Source organism: Oncorhynchus nerka, linkage group LG1, assembly GCF_034236695.1.
Source record: "Oncorhynchus nerka isolate Pitt River linkage group LG1, Oner_Uvic_2.0, whole genome shotgun sequence".
In the NCBI taxonomy this organism is placed as follows: domain Eukaryota; kingdom Metazoa; phylum Chordata; class Actinopteri; order Salmoniformes; family Salmonidae; genus Oncorhynchus; species Oncorhynchus nerka.
The window spans coordinates 24,908,760-24,925,996 of NC_088396.1; the positions used below are offsets into that span (position 1 = coordinate 24,908,760).

The following is a 17,237-nucleotide window of genomic DNA, read 5'->3' on the forward strand; positions in this document are numbered from 1 at the left end:
GGTAAATATCGCTGGATTAACAATCTGTTAATGTTAGCTAATTAATAAATTGGCAAAACGTTTGTAAATAGACAATTCTGTGAACTGTATTGTGCAAGTAAAACATTTTACACAATACCTGTTAGAGTGTCAGTTAGAGATGACGTGCAGGAGCTTGCAGGGAATTGTAGTCTTGCATGATGTCTACGTTTATGCTAATTCGCATTTTTGAATCTGAGAATAAATAGAGCCAAATATATTGATAAAAATCACCTTGTCCGAGAGATTTATTTATATGGTTATCAAAACTTCACGCCAAGGTAAACCCACATAAAACACAGCCCTTCTTTATATTGTTTCTAAAATTACCTATGAGAAAAATGAATGGTGGAAAAAAATGATTGGAACCATTTCCCTGCTTGACCGCTAGGTTTTATGGGTATTATGATACCTCCACTGAGGGGCTTTACATTGGTATAATTACCACTTAGTTATAATATTTAAATAATAATCTTATTAATTTTACATAAAAATATATGTCATGTGAAAAAATATTGAGGGAAATTGAATTTGCCATGTACAAACTTAAAGGTGCAATATGCAGGAATCACTATGCCAGTTCCTGGTTGCAAAAATTTGAACAGTTCGCCTAATTTCAGTTTATGTGACAAAACAAGCAGTTATTGTGTAGAGAGAGATTCATTGTTCCATCTAAACCGCGGTGAAATATATTTTCCATAACCAAAAACATTGTATTTTCAGCTGTTTGAAGCTCATGTACAAAACCAAAAGACGCAAAAACAAAATTTAAGAACTGGAAGCATAGAAATAGCACCCATAGAACACATTTACCACTCCCTAGACTTGCTTTCAATGACAATGACATATCTATTACTCACATTTCTATGATCACTTGGTCAGGGCGCCCAAAAGTTATTTATTTCAGCTTGAAAATGAATGACATTTACTCTCACAGGTTGCCAAAAATAACTATCTGAAAGCTACACCTTTGGATTGCCCAAACATGAGTCAATTTATTCATCAGTTGGGTTTTTATTCAATTTCATGAGGGGTTGACCCAGCAGATGGCTATTTTTTTTATGTAATCCATAGGTTATTTTCAGGAGGCATGGCATATTGGAGGCATGGCTTTCAGTTAGGTATTTTTGGCCACCCACGAGGGTAAATATCATTCCTGTTCATCATGTTATTTTTCCCTTAAATATTCTTTAAATATCGTTGCACAGTACATATTTGAATATACAATTAATAACATTATTATTTAAATATAATAACAAAGTAATTACTGTATACTAACATTGGAATACACATAGGCACTTGAAGAACTCAACTTGTGTAAGCCTCATTAAACTACAAAAGTGTCAGCGATCAACCTTAATATGTTTATAATACAACCGAAAGATTAACCAGAATGACATGTTATGGGTGACCAAAAAGAACCATCTGAAAGCCACACCCCTACTAAGCCACACCTTCAGTCTTCTAATTTGACCCAGTGGATCATAGCTCAATAACCCAACTAAGTGACCCAACTGTCTGGGTCAAAAATAATCCAGTGTGTGTTCTGTCCACTATTTACCCAGTGCTGGGTAAATGTAGAGGGAGGATGTATTTAGTAAGTACCAGGACCATGTGTTCTGTTGCTCTGCCTCTCACAGCCCTGACCCAGACTCAGAGGGGTTCTGGTGGAGTACAGCCCCTCTGTGCCCTGTCCCAGCCCCCATGTTTCTCTTGGACACACTCCCTGAAAATCAACATCCTCCTTGCCTCTCTCCATGGTCCCCAGGGGGATGTTGGGACTCAGTGTGCCCCTGAGGGGGTGAGGAGAGGAGGGGTCCCAAACTGGCTGGCCCGAGGAGAAATCAACCAGCATGAATAAATGTCTGGGGAAATAATGTTTTCATTTGAGAGTGTGTTTAGATCTCAGTGATCCAGCCAGCGAGAGGTTAGCAGATCAGCTTCCCGTCTTTCCCTCCCCATGGCTACATGGCCTAGTTCTGAAAACCCTCCCAGGACCTGTTTATATAAAAATGTTTGTGAAAGGATCACATGCAATATGGACAAACAAAGGGGGATATGATACAGTATATTATATGAATATGTTTGGCTGTTGAAAATGAAATAGTCTGGAAAACACAACAAAAACTGCATCCAGGGGGAAAGAAGGGGGACCAGTGAGAACATTTCTGTCAACACCCATCTCCCCCTGCTCTCATCCTCCTCAAACACACAGTTCTCCTGACTCCTGGTCCCGTGTCTCCCCCTGCTCTCATCCTCCTCAAACACACAGTTCTTCTGACTCATGATCCCGTGTTTCCCCTGCTCTCATCCTCCTCAAACACACAGTCCTTCTGACTCCTGATCCCGTGTCTCCCCCTGCTCTCATCCTCCTCAAACACACAGTTCTCCTGACTCCTGATCCCGTGTCTCCCCCTGCTCTCATCCTCCTCAAACACACAGTTCTTCTGACTCCTGATCCCGTGTCTCCCCCTGCTCTCATCCTCCTCAAACACACAGTCCTTCTGACTCCTGATCCCGTGTCTCCCCTGCTCTCATCCTCCTCAAACACACAGTCCTTCTGACTCCTGATCCAGTGTCTCCCTGCTCTCATCCTCCTCAAACACACAGTCCTTCTGACTCCTGATCCCGTGTCTCCCCCTGCTCTCATCCTCCTCAAACACACAGTTCTCCTGACTCCTGATCCCGTGTCTCCCCCTGCTCTCATCCTCAAACACACAGTCCTTCTGACTCCTGATCCCGTGTCTCCCCCTGCTCTCATCCTCCTCAAACACACAGTCCTTCTGACTCCTGATCCCGTGTTTCCCCCTGCTCTCATCCTCCTCAAACACACAGTCCTTCTGACTCCTGATCCCGTGTCTCCCCCTGCTCTCATCCTCCTCAAACACACAGTTCTCCTGACTCCTGATCCCGTGTCTCCCCCTGCTCTCATCCTCCTCAAACACACAGTTCTCCTGACTCCTGATCCCGTGTCTCCCCCTGCTCTCATCCTCCTCAAACACACAGTTCTTCTGACTCATGATCCAGTGTCTCCCCCTGCTCTCATCCTCCTAAAACACACAGTTCTTCTGACTCCTGATCCCGTGTCTCCCCCTGCTCTCATCCTCCTCAAACACACAGTTCTCCTGACTCCTGATCCCGTGTCTCCCCCTGCTCTCATCCTCCTCAAACACACAGTTCTCCTGACTCCTGATCCCGTGTCTCCCCCTGCTCTCATCCTCCTCAAACACACAGTTCACCTGACTCCTGATCCCGTGTCTCCCCCTGCTCTCATCCTCCTCAAACACACAGTTCTCCTGACTCCTGATCCCGTGTCTCCCCCTGCTCTCATCCTCCTAAAACACACAGTTCTTCTGACTCCTGATCCCGTGTCTCCCCCTGCTCTCATCCTCCTCAAACACACAGTTCTTCTGACTCATGATCCCGTGTCTCCCCCTGCTCTCATCCTCCTCAAACACACAGTCCTTCTGACTCCTGATCCCGTGTCTCCACCTACTCTCATCCTCCTAAAACACACAGTTCTTCTGACTCCTGATCCCGTGTCTCCCCCTGCTCTCATCCTCCTCAAACACACAGTTCTTCTGACTCCTGATCCCGTGTCTCCCCCTGCTCTCATCCTCCTAAAACACACAGTTCTTCTGACTCCTGATCCCGTGTCTCCCCCTGCTCTCATCCTCCTAAAACACACAGTTCTTCTGACTCATGATCCCGTGTCTCCCCCTGCTCTCATCCTCCTAAAACACACAGTTCTTCTGACTCATGATCCAGTGTCTCTCCCTGCAGAAAAAAACAGGGGGGTGAGAGGAGGAGGATAGACAATGTGTGTCATTTGTCATCACTCTCTCTGTTTCTCATGGAGGAGTGAAGGAGTGTTTAACACAGGGACCGTACATCTGTCCAGCTGCTGTGGGCCGTTTACATTAGCCTTAATGTGTTTAGACTCAGATCTCATTTCTACAGATGCATCACTGTGTAGCAATAGGGCGCACGTGCAAACACACTTAACTGAAAGGGCCCAGATAGAGAGGGCCCAGAGAGCAATGCAGAGATGAGATAGAGGGATAGAGAAATCTACACATGATGCAGTTGACCAAGAAACATTCTCCCTCATGGGGACGTTTCCAACAGGTTAGGGTATAGAGGTTAGTGGTTGGGTTGGAGTTAGGTTTAGAGTTTGGGTTAGGGTTACAGGTTAAGGTTATGGTAGGCGTTAGGGAAAATAGGATTTAGAATGGAAATATATTTTAAGTCCCGACGAGGATAGAAGAACATAACATGTGCGTGTGTGTGTGTTTGCTAAGTCTCAAGGCTCTGGGGGATCTCAGGCTGAGAACAGCAGGGCTTGGCCCTCCAGTATCCCAGGGGTCTTTGGGAGCCTTACACCTGTGTGATTGTCTCACACTGCTGGAATGAGACATCTGTGGTCTGAGGCCCAGACACATGTGTGTGAGAACTGGACCCAGCTGCAGTGTGTGTGTTTAAGGGAATCGAATAGGGGCGTGTGGCCCCTAAAAGCCATTGTTACATTAATCAGCACCGTTCTAGGGCCATTTCAGCTCACGTCCTTCCATGCAGTCTAGCCCCCCAGGCCATCGTCTCCTTCTGTTTACCATAGTTCTCAAAAGACACACTCCATTTCCTCACATAGCCACAATATGGCATTAACTTCATATGGCACCACCGAGGATAGAGTAACATATTAAAATGACTTTAGGGGAGTTGAAGTCTTAAAGGCCACATAATACTCCATAAATAATGGAATAAAATATGGGACAGAAGTTCTAGACTCAGGAATGCATTCATAAGGAATATTTCATGCATAGTTTAAGATGATGATACCATCATTAAATGGGTGTATTTGAGCGGTAACGACAAGGCGGGAGTATCCCAACGTTTTGCGTTGACTGACACATGGACAACAGCCAATTACATTATAGTCCATTATTGTCACGTTCGTATACATAATGAGCGGACCAAGGCGCAGCGTGAGTAGAGTTCCACATATTTATTAAAGTGAACCTTAAAAAAAACAACAAAGAATAAACGAGTAGTGCACATAGCACTAAACCAAAACTAAACAATATCCCACAAACGCAGGTGGGAAAAGGACCACACTAAGTATGATCCCCAATTAGAGGCAACGATCATCAGCTGCCTCCAATTGGGAACCATACTCACACCAACATAGAAATACAAGACTAGAACACCCCCTGGGTCACGTCCATAGATACAGAACAAACCAAAAGACTGAACGACTGGGTCCCGTCTCTGGCAACTGAACCGACAGAACTAACGACCAGCCGGCTTTAGTAGCAACCCTAGATTTGTGTCAGGACTTAATCTTGTGGAAAGATGAAATAGTATGAATAAATTCATCAAAATCATGTTTTTAATGAAAATATGTCAATCATTATTTGAATATGTTTGTAACCCGTTGTATAAAAGTGATAATGCCCTCAAAGCCAGGATTATCACTTAAATAACACCACAGATGATACGATTACAAATTGGAAAGACTAGAGAGGAGTGTAACACTTAAATACAGGCTCCATGACAAATTGATAAGATATGGTATGCATTCACATGGAATGATTTTGATGATGCTACCAACCATCAAATACCTGAAGACTGCATCATTCGTAATGATGAGAGACTGAAATGGACCACAAGGGGGGATTAACCATCATTTTCAGATAATTGACATGGACAGCCAATCCCACTCCACTCAGAGATACCTCTATAATCCACCAGTCTGAAGAGCCTTTGCCAGCTGGCCTGTCTGAAGTGTCCATATGGGTCAAACGTTCCGATTCTGGAAAACTCGTACTTTCCCAGGCTGGAGTAAAGCCGCCTCTCTCTCCCCAGCTGTGAAGGGCATTCCTAGACTGTTGCACACCGGACAAACGAGCCAATCAGGGCAGAAGTCCAAGCGTGGGCGGTAGAATGCGTTGAGAAGTTGACCCATCATGAAGTTGACCCATTATCAGGATTTGCTACACAAAGGCAATGTGATGGGGGATCCCTCTGCAGGTTATGTGTCTTAAACTTAGCTTGGACAATGGGGAGATATGAAATTGAGGTTGAGCTGAGCACATGGAATATTCACTCCATAAAACACACACTGTGTACAGACCATTGACACAGACGCCTATAGTTGCTAACACACAACACCGTACGCAACACTCCACCACCAGTAACATACCCTGCTCTGCTGCTCTCTCTCACTGAGAGGTAAATTAGAGTGGAGTAACAGCGGGACTTATTGTTTCTCTGCAGCCACTAGGCCCCTGCCCCGCGCTCTAATTGGCCCATGCCCTGGGCTCCAACCAGCTCCAACAACAGGCTCCAACAGGGCTGACTGATGGAGAACACATGGGGTTGCCATGTTGTCCCACCACTCTGGTCACATACCACAACAGACCCCAAAGACCCTTTCTCTACCTGGAGGACATTCTAGTACCTCATCAACACCACAGGAAGGACCTTTCACATTTAAGACACATGTAAAGCTAAATACCAGCGGATTAGGAGGAAATGTAGTTAACACTTTGACCTGTGTTGGGTGTGTGTGTGTGTGTGTGTGTGTGTGTGTGTGTGTGTGTGTGTGTGTGTGTGTGTGTATAGAAAATCAGTCAGTGTTACCCAGTGTTTGATTTTTTTGTGTAACATTTCTAGAGTTGATTCAGGTGTTAAATTAACTCTGTAAGTGTTAAATGAACACTCATTGGTGTAAAAGAAACCCTGTGTTGGTGTTAATAACCAGTGTTAAACCAAAACCACGCCCATCATTATCATATTTCCCAGTATGCTCTATTGCAGGTAGATTTTTTGAATTTTTTGATTCAATATCTATGTTTTTGCATGTCTATTGATTGAATAGTAAATGTTATGCTACTCAAATATACATAAACATTTTTCTAAACTAATCCAATCTGTTACTTTGATTTATTGCACCCTTTACTGAATGCTTTAGATAGTCTCATATCTTAGTCTTCCCAAACCGGCAGCATTCTGAATGCAGGTTGCAGGGGAATTTTTTTAAATGATTGGAAATGTCCACTCGGGATGGATTCCAATAGAAATGTCACATCTCTTTGCAAGCCAGCATACTGTGACTTGCAGGTCTGACTTTCCCTGTAAACCATGAGTTTCAGGCCACTGTACTGTATTAGGCTAAAACTAGGCCTTCAATATAAAGGCTTACAAAATATATATTGTATTACAGAGATTTTTATTTGAATGATAATATATTTGCTTAGAACCTCACTTGATGAAGATCACTGGACAGAAAATGAATGAACGCAACAACCATGTCTCTGTCACTAACAAATACAGTCATGAGTGGTAACTCTACAATTTACTCAAAAGGGAAGGCACTCTGGGAAATATGCAAATAATTAGTGTGTACAGTTAACATTGATAAGTGTGGACATGTACAAACACTGGACGAGAGTTAAATTAACAAAAGACCCAGCTGCTAGGTCAACCCAGCATGAGAGTAAAGGTACCCAACTGATGGTTAAATGAACCAATGTTTGGGTAATCCCAACAGTCCAACATGTTGGGTTATTCACGCAACCCAGCTGACTGGGTCAAAATAACCCATTGGTTATTCTGTACAATATTTTGCCAGCACTGGGCTACCAGTGTATAGGCCAATAGACAAGATGTCTAACCTGTCAGCGAATCAGTCCAGATCACATCCCACCTGATCCTGCTCTGGTTAGGGGTTTATCTCACTGTCTTAGGCTCAATACACTGTGTCAATCAAACAGTTGTCAAAAATAGTTTGTTTAGTTTTTGATGAAGTTCAATCTATGCGGACATTCTCTAATAACGCCTAATCAAAAGGTTCACCAAGGTTGTCTCTCACACACACACACACACACACACACACACACACACACACACACACACACACACACACACACACACACACACACACACACACACACACACACACACACACACTGTAAATAGAACAAGTGGCCTCTCAGATCTTCCCTCAGAGGGACAGGCCATGGCATTCCAGACTGTTCACATATTCCATCCCTATGGAGACAGAGAAGTTGACGACGGGCGAGAGCACGGAATTTGGTATGTATATATGGCCCTTGTTTCATGGAACAAGGAAATCATGCCATTTATAGACACGCAAACACACACTGTAAACACCAAGGCATTTTTAACTCAAATGCCTTTAGTAAGTTGAACTCAAAGTCTTTGAAAAGCCATTATTACTTAAAATGTGTATGTGGTACTGACTCAAAACTAAATGAGAAGTCACATCAACTACATTTTTTAAAGTTATGATAACAAAGGTACTTTTTTACCGAGCATACTCTACTGCAGGTAGATAAAAAAAAAATAGTTTTTTAATATCTGTGTTTTTGTATGTACATTAAGTGACTGATTCATCTTATGCAACACAAAGATAAACAACGTGTCCAAAGTCCTCAAGCTGGGCTAGCAGCTGGGTCTTTTTTTTATGTCATCCGTATTTTCAGGAGGCATGGCTTATTTGGGGTGTGGCTTTCAGATAGATCTTATTGACCACCCGTGAGAGTAAATGACATTCCTCTTCAACATGTTAAGTTTATATATAGTTCTACACCTTCTGGAATATTATGATTATTTATTACATATTATAATAAGGTATGCCACCTTATTGCGTTCCGAGAAAGAGATTTACAGAGGTTTTTAGGGAATTCATACATTTCTGTAAACCTCATCAAAGCAAAAATGTCATATCTTAACATGTGATAACTATACAACAGAACAGATGAACGGGCATGACATTTACTTTCGGGTGGCTAAAAAGAAAGCCACAGGCCTACTAATCCACGCTTCCAGTCTTTTGATCTGACCCACTGGGTCATATCTCAATAACCCAGCACCCATAACCCAGCACAAGAACCCAACATTGCTCTTTTTAAAGTAAATAACCCAACTAAGTGACCCATGCCTGCAATCCAGCAGTTGGATCAACCAAACAACCCAGCATTTTTTTTGTGTGGCACTGGACTGCACTCGACTGGACTAGGGCCGCTGGCCTAGAGGCTTTTGGTTTAATTTGTCCTTCAAAAGTCAAAATACCTCTCAAATATCCATACCTTGCAATCACCAACCTGCTATAGACACAAGTACATCATCTATTTTTGGGCTTGTCAAACCCTTCAAATGCATTTGTCAACACTTTATAGTCTTATGGACACAAACACTTTTTGGACTGGCATTACAAGATACAACCCACAATAGCTGACTATGAAACAACTATGCGCTTGTATCAGTGCCTAGAGGAGTGTGATATTTTCTTGAACACCCTCTGCGTATAAAACCCTCCACAGTCTGCCAGGGGGAGTGGGCGATAGGAGTAGAGAACAACCCTGCCAAATCACTTCTCTGCCCGATGCTAAACAGCCATGAAATTACCATCTCTGGAACATAACTTTCCCTCACACAATCAACTCCTCTCTCTGCTCTCTGTCAGTCTCTCCTTCCTGAGAAACCACAGCCTCTGTTTTTCCTACAATAACGAGTTCTGGAGGAGATGTCAACAAGCTGAAGGACCATGGCGTTTTGGGAGATTAGGGTTGTTAGGGTTGTTAGATTAGGGTTGTTCCTCAGTGTAGTCATCACACAGATGTCAGACCGATGAATACGAGAAAGTGTTGGTCGATGCCCTTCTACAACTGCATTGCCACATCCACATAGTGTCGAGCAGCCGTAAACACAGAACAATGTATGAATATGATCGACCCCTGGGAGGTGTTGATATTTGCGAGGTCGCCAGTTAAGCCGCAGACAACTGTCATCCATTCTGAAAAGATGTGGTCCAACTCCTGCCAATCCAGGGGTTTATGAATCGCCAGCAAAAAAACGTGATGAGTCCACTGCTGCATTATATAACAACCCCGAGAGAGATAGATAGATGGAGGGAGAGAGAGGGATATAGGGAGAGAGATAGAAGATAGAAACAATAGATGGAGGTAGAGAGAGATAGATAGATGGAGGGAGAGGGATATAGGGAGAGAGATAGAAGATAGAAACAATAGATGGAGGTAGAGAGAGATAGATAGATAGATAGATAGATAGATGGAGGGAGAGGGATATAGGGAGAGAGATAGATAGATGGAGGGAGAGGGATATAGGGAGAGAGATAGAAGATAGAAACAATAGATGGAGGTAGAGAGAGATAGACAGAGAGAAATATATAGTTGGAGAGAGAGAGAGAGAGAGAGAGAGAGAGAGAGAGAGAGAGAGAGAGAGAGACAGAGAGCGAGAGAAAGAGAAGGACAGACATCTGGGAGGAGAATCTTTTCTGTTTGGTTCATGGACTAATCCATCAACCTGATGAGCAGAATATGTGGATTTGGCTTCATGGTCTAGAAAATGTAAGGTGCAAATATTAAAGAAAAAAAAGAGTCAAACAAAAGACAAAACAAATGTAGAAAATAAACGAGGAATGTGAAAACAGACTATTGCCATTTTAGGATATTCAAACAAAATAGCAGGCCAAACCGGCTATCCCACCTCATATAAACATTAGAGGACTCAGCACGAGTGTTTATAATGTTAAACACAAATGAATAATTTACCAATATACAGTATACACTTAGAGAAAAAGGTACTATTTAGATTCTAGAACTTTAAAGGGATCTTTGGCTGTCCCCATAGGACAACCCTTTGAAGAACTGCTTTTGGTTCCAGATAGAACCCTTCTGGGTTCCATGTAGAACCATTTCCACATGGGCTTCTCTTATGGGGACAGCCGAAAAACTCTTTTGGAACCTAAAGAGTGTAACTAGGTCTACTGAATGTGTGAATGTGAGGGTGTGAGAATAGGGAGTGATAGAGACCAGAGGATGTTTTTCTTTTGTTCGTTGCAACAAAGGTCAGGGGAACAACATTCCAAGATGCCAACTAGGGAGATATCCCCTCTTACAGCCTTGGGAGAGAGAGAGAGACAGCGAGCGAGAGAGTGAGAAAACATAGACGGTCTGACCCTCACTCACAAGGCCTTCGCATCCTTAAAAGCTGTGGAATGTTCTTCCTGTCTCTCCCATCTACTCCTCCTTATGGGGTTTCCTTTAACCACGGTGACCGTAAAGGTCAGAGGCATACTGTAAAGTCGACCCGGTAAATTCCCAAGTCCCAACACAGCCGGGTCAGACTACAATTCCCTCAAGCCACATTCTTTTCTTTTTAAGAACTCACTAACAAAGCATTCTTCTTCTCACTGGCCCTGTGTTTTATGGACGGAATAACTTTGTCCTTGTGGTTTAACGTCACATAAAGGTTGAACTGGGGGGTTATCAGGGGGGTTAACAGTTCCTATGAGAATACTTTGAAGATGAGTGGGAAAGAACCAAACTGGGCACTGAGCACATTGTAGGAGATACTACACAGCCTTTGATCAGCTGATTTATGAGTGAAATCTTTGGTTTCAATACTTTGCATTTCTTTGTCTGAGTTTAAGCATGCACGGTAACAAGGGCTCTGTTTGAATACAACTCTTCCCATATTATCAGTTAGACACTGTGCCCCCTGTGACTTTCTAGCTGGTCTCCATGGTAATCACCCACCCTCACTCCTAAGAGATAACACACACACAAACCGTCAAGGGGATATCAAAGCTCAACGCCAATAAGTGATTGGTTCCTCTTACAGATCGTCTCTCCTTATTGGTTTATTGTGAAGCCCCTCTGTCTCTCCCTCTTGGTCCATTATGTTATTATGAGCCTGGTGTTTAGTGTTTCACTTCCTCCCTGCCTTCACAACATCTGTCATGGATCTCCCCCACTCTCCTCCCCACCTCACCCCCTATCTCCTCCCCACCTCTCCCCCTATCTCCTCCCCACCTCTCTTTCTGTCCTCTGTTCCTGTCCTTCCTCTCCTCCATTTTACTAACAGTGCCCTGACCCTCTAGAGGAGGGTCCAGTTCGCCACCCACCCACCCCCTCTCTTTACTGTTAAGTTAATGGTGTGAGTTTCACCACTTTCCCTAACAGCATGTGTGATGAGGTGATAAAGACGTGAGACAGAGAGGTTGGACAATAGCCCATTAGTAGATATACTGGGAGTCAAACAGTAATGGGTCTGAGTTCATGTGTTACGCAGATAGAGAGGTCCATATTGATGAAGGTCTGGTTGGGTGTTATCACAATTGCACTGTTATGGTGCTTTCATACCTCCTGAATAGCCAATGAATACCTTCATTATAGGTATAGAGTTGAGGAGAGTTGTGTAGAGATGGATATAGAGCTGGGGGCACATAGTGTTGTATAGGGGTTAGACAGCCAAACAATGAAGAAAATATGACTTACCCTGGCACCCTTCTCAGGGAAACATTTGCATCCTCCGCTGCAGTCTCTTCCTCCACATGGCCCATTGTGCTTCTTACCACCCTGGAGAACATAACACAGAGGACTGGGTTAGAGACAACAAAACAATATCATGATAACTCACCACATGAGAGGAATACAGTAATGACTGCAAAAAATACTGTATATCAAACCCCAAGGAACAATTTGTTAATGTGTAGCTTAAAGGTGCTCTATGGTATATGGATGTGAATAGTTGAACAGGCATGTCACTTAATTGTATACAGCAGTCTATATAGTCATAGGATCTGCTGTGCTGTGAATGTTGTATATATATAAATATTTATAAAATGCAGAACTGTCTGTGTGTGTATCGCGTGGTTGTACACTGTCTGTATAGACTAGTTGCTAATGACTGTCGGGTCATTGCATGACTGCGTATAATAGTCTGAGTGCTGTCTGGGATGTGTACTTTATAGTGGTCTGTGGGCTTTATAGTGGTTCATATGACTCATTTCAGCCATTAACCCCCCTGGACTTCCAGCCATTAACCCCCCTGTACTTCCAGCCATTAACCCCCCTGGACTTCCAGCCATTAACCCCCTGGACTTCCAGCCATTAACCCCCTGACTTCCAGCCATTAACCCCAGGGACTTCCAGACATTAACCCCCTGGACTAACCCCTGGACCAGCCATTAACCCCCTGGACTTCCAGCCAGACATTAACCCCTGGACTTCCAGACATTAACCCCCTGGACCAGCCATTAACCCCCTGGACTTCCAGCCATTAACCCCCTGGACTTCCAGCCATTAACCCCTGGACTTCCAGCCATTAACCCCCCTGGACTTCCAGCCATTAACCCCCCTGGACTTCCAGCCATTAACCCCCCTGGACTTCCAGCCATTAACCCCCCTGGACTTCCAGCCATTAACCACCCTGGACTTCCAGCCATTAACCCCCCTGGACTGATATCTTTATTCTGACAATGAGAATGGGCTTGTGAAAAATCCCCAGACTCCCCGTAGAGACGTTAGACTGTATACCAGTACTACTACAACGGGGCAGCCTGTGCAGGACTGGACACAAACATGGACAAAACTATGACCAGAGGACAGTGTAGACATGTCACATGATGCCTAGTCTCCCTTATGGCTCAGCTCAGGACCCTACACAGTACATACACCATAGACATACAGGAAAGTATTCAGACCCCTTTTCCACATTTTGTTAAGTTACAGCCTTATTCTAAAACGGATTAAATAGTTTCCCCCCCATCAATTTACACACAATACAAAGCAAAAACAGGTTTTTAGTATTTTTGTATTAAAAACCAAAAACTTTACTCAGTACTTTGTTGAAGCGCCTTTGGCAGCGATTACAGCATCAAGTCTTCTTGGGTATAACGCTGCAAGCTTGGGACACCTGTATTTGGGGAGTTTCTCCCATTGGTCTCTGCAGATCTTCTCAAGTTCTGACAGGTTGGATGGGGAGCGCTGCTGCACAACTATTTTCAGGTCTCTCCAGAGATGTTTGATCGGGTTCAAGTCCAGGCTCTGGCTGAGTCACTCAAGGACATTCAGAGACTTGTCCCGAAGCCACTCCTGCGTTGTCTTGGCTCTGTGTTTAGGGTTGTTGTCCTGTTGGAAGGTGAACCTTCGCCCCAATCCTGAGCGCTCTGGAGCAGGTTTTCATTAAGGATCTCTCTGTAATTTGCTCCGTTTATCTTTCCCTCGATCCTGACTAATCTCCCAGTCCCTGTTGCTGAAAAACATCCCCACAGCATGATGCTGCCACCAACATGCTTCACTGTAGGGATGGTGCCAGGTTTTCTCCAGACGTGACGCTTGGCATTCAATCTTGGTTTAATCAGACCAGAGAATCTTGTTACTCATGGTCTGAGAGTCTTTAGGTGCCTATTGGCAAACTCCAAGCGGGCTGTCATGTGTCTTTTACTGAGGAATGGCTTCCATCTGGCCACTCTACCATAAAAGCCTGATTGGTGGAGTGCTGTAAAGATGGTTGTCCTTCTGGAAGGTTCTCCCATCTCCACAGAGGAACTCTAGAGCTCTGTCAGACTGACCATCAGGTTCTTGGTCACCTCCCTTACCAAGGCCCTTCTCCCCCGATTGCTCAGTTTGGCCGGGCGGCCAGCTCTAGGAAGAGTCTTGGCGGTTCCAAACATCTTTCATTTAAGAATGATGGAGGCCACTGTGTTCTTGGGGACCTTCAATGCTGCAGACATTTTTTGGTACCCTTCCCCAGATCTGTGCCATGACACAATCCTGTCTGGAGCTCTACGGACAATTCCATCGACCTCATGGCTTGGTTTTTGCTCTGACATGCACTGTCAACTGTGGGACCTTATATAGACAGGTGTGTGCATTTCCAAATCATGTCAAATCAATAGAATTTACCAATCAAGTTGTAGAAACATCTCAAGGATGATCAATGGAAACAGGATGCCCCTGAGCTCAATTTTGAGTTCCATAGCAAAGGGTCTGAATACTTATGTAAATAAGGTATTTCTGTTTTTTTTTTAAATATACATTTGCAGAAATGTCGAAAAAACTGTTTTCGCTTCCTCATTATGGGGTATTGTGTGTAGATTGCTCTCTATTTAAAAAAACTATTTTAGAGTAAGACTGTAACGTAACAAAAATGTGGAAAAAGTCAAGGTGTCTGAATGCTTTCAGAAGGCACTGTATTTAATGGAAAAGAGATGTTTTATGTTTCTGGACGATGCACCATGCTGCCTTGTTGAAAACATGACCGAGTGGCGCAGGTTACTGTTCGATTTGAGAAGGGCGCTCCTCCCTCACCGCTTTTGCCGTTTACGTCAAGGGCCATAGACTGGTGACCCGCAGCTCAGCATAATCCAATATGCCCATTGAGTCCATAGTGGACCATGCAAGGAGTCTCTAAGGCTGGTTTATCTTCTGACATCATTGGACTGTGTCCTCCTACACCCCCCACCTACACAGTTACACCAGGGCCTGCTTAGACAGCAATCGTCAGCCTCAATCCCTCAACCCCCCTTTTCAAAAAACTCCCAAAACGGTAAAAACGGTCACTTTATGTCCTCAGCAACACAAAGTGGCAGATCTGGACTGGCAAGAATTGTCCCTCATTACTGCGACACAACATGTTAGGCACAGATCTGACAAAGAGCACATTGAGACCCTCCCCGGGCGCACAAAGAGTCTTTCACCATGCAGACGACGTCCTTTCGTGATCCCCTATCTGCCCCAACACAAAGGACCTTGTTCTCGTCCCCTATGGAATGCATGGGGCTCAATTTCCTCTCTAACTGGCTGTATCTATCTGAGGATCTGTGAATCTAAAGGAACCCCGTCTTTAGCAGACCATAGAGCTGCAGTAGAGCCATAGTGTGAGAAGGAATAGCCCAGAATGAATAATTGCTGAATGGTAGGCCTACACCAAAGACTTGACTTGAGACAGTGTCATTCAAATCTATATTCCACCTGCTTTTAAAGATCAAAACAACCTGAACTGGCTTTCACTACTTGGCAACCTTTCCTTAATCTGCACAGACATTACAGGACTGGACAGGTGAAAGCGTATCTGGTAGGCGTGAATCGCCTGGACAGTGGACTGGAAAACCCCACAAGCTACACAATAGGATACATCACTTCCGGACAGACACAAAGGACAAAGACGTTCCACCTCCAAAAAAGGACAAAAACATAACATGTGCCTGTGGAATCCATTTGGGTTTGCTGTTTGGCCTAAAATAGTTGATGATTATTTCAGCTGAAGACAATGATATTGTGTTACAGTACATCCTGCCCCAACCCACCACCATCACAACAACCTGCACTTTCCGACATCACCTTTTCCAGGCGCTACACTAATTACCTAAACATCCTTCATAGCATAGCGAGGGGGTGCTTAGGGGCTGCTTGGAGACTTATAACATGGTCCTGTCCATGAAGTCAATGGTTAATCGAGTTAGTGATCAACTATTCACATCAAATGAAAACGTGATTTATTCATTTCATAGACTTGCAACTGGGTCAACCAAAGGAGGTCAAAGGTCAATTGAATTAATTAGTTCACAAGACACAACACTTTTACTTCAGCTAGCTAAGCATGGTCTTGAGGATTAGTTGATTGGGTTGGGACAAAGGCCATGATACACTGCAGCTGTCCAGAACCAGCGTTCCCAGCTCTCCAGAACCAGCGTTCCCAGACATGAAGCCAGATGTCCTCCTAGAATGTTGTCCCTGAACAGTTGATGAGACCAGACCACCCACGTACCCAACACACCAGCTGAGGCTTTGGCTCAGGGACAAGCACTTGGATTATTACCATTTATCTGACACCTACAGTATTTAAAGCCATTGGGCCAGAGGACCAAGTCCCTGTCTCGTCAGTGACCTAATGAACAATGGAACCAAACTCAACACTATTGCAGTGTGCAGGACAGCCAGGGTGACAGAGGAAAGCTTCAGAAAGACTGCCTCACACGAAGAACCAAGATGGAGGACGGAATGGTAATCTGTATGACTCTATGTCTGTGGAGTGTAAAACATAAAACTTCAGACCTCCTATGTTAATGTACAGTAACTCTCATATAAAAGTTGACATGATGAATTGAGACAGGATCTGATCCGTCTTCTCCCCTATTCTGAATGAATTGGACAGTCTGGGACTGCTATAGTGAATGGCTGAGCTATAGTTTCAGTGCCTATCCTGTTTGTTTCTAGGAAACCCAACATGACAAGCACCAAAGGGAATCCAATAAGAGAGACTCTATAATCTGTAAAAACTTTTGTAGTTGTCTCTGTGACTATCCAATGTTAATTATCTTTCATGTTTCATGCTCAGAACTATCTGTTGTCCGCGAGACCCTTCATGGTCACAACCATCTACTC

The 17,237-nt window shown here is 44.0% G+C and overlaps 1 protein-coding gene across 1 annotated transcript in view; it reads right to left on the reverse strand.

Annotated features, from left to right (window-relative positions):
- The window catches only part of LOC115126043 (collagen alpha-2(IV) chain-like), a 109,050-nt gene that overhangs the window by 45,150 nt on the left and 46,663 nt on the right, over positions 1-17,237 (reverse strand). Inside the window, exon 4 of the mRNA XM_029655658.2 lies at positions 12,345-12,425. Coding sequence (XP_029511518.2) covers positions 12,345-12,425 — 81 coding nt within the window. The remainder of the gene's footprint in view (positions 1-12,344; positions 12,426-17,237) is intronic.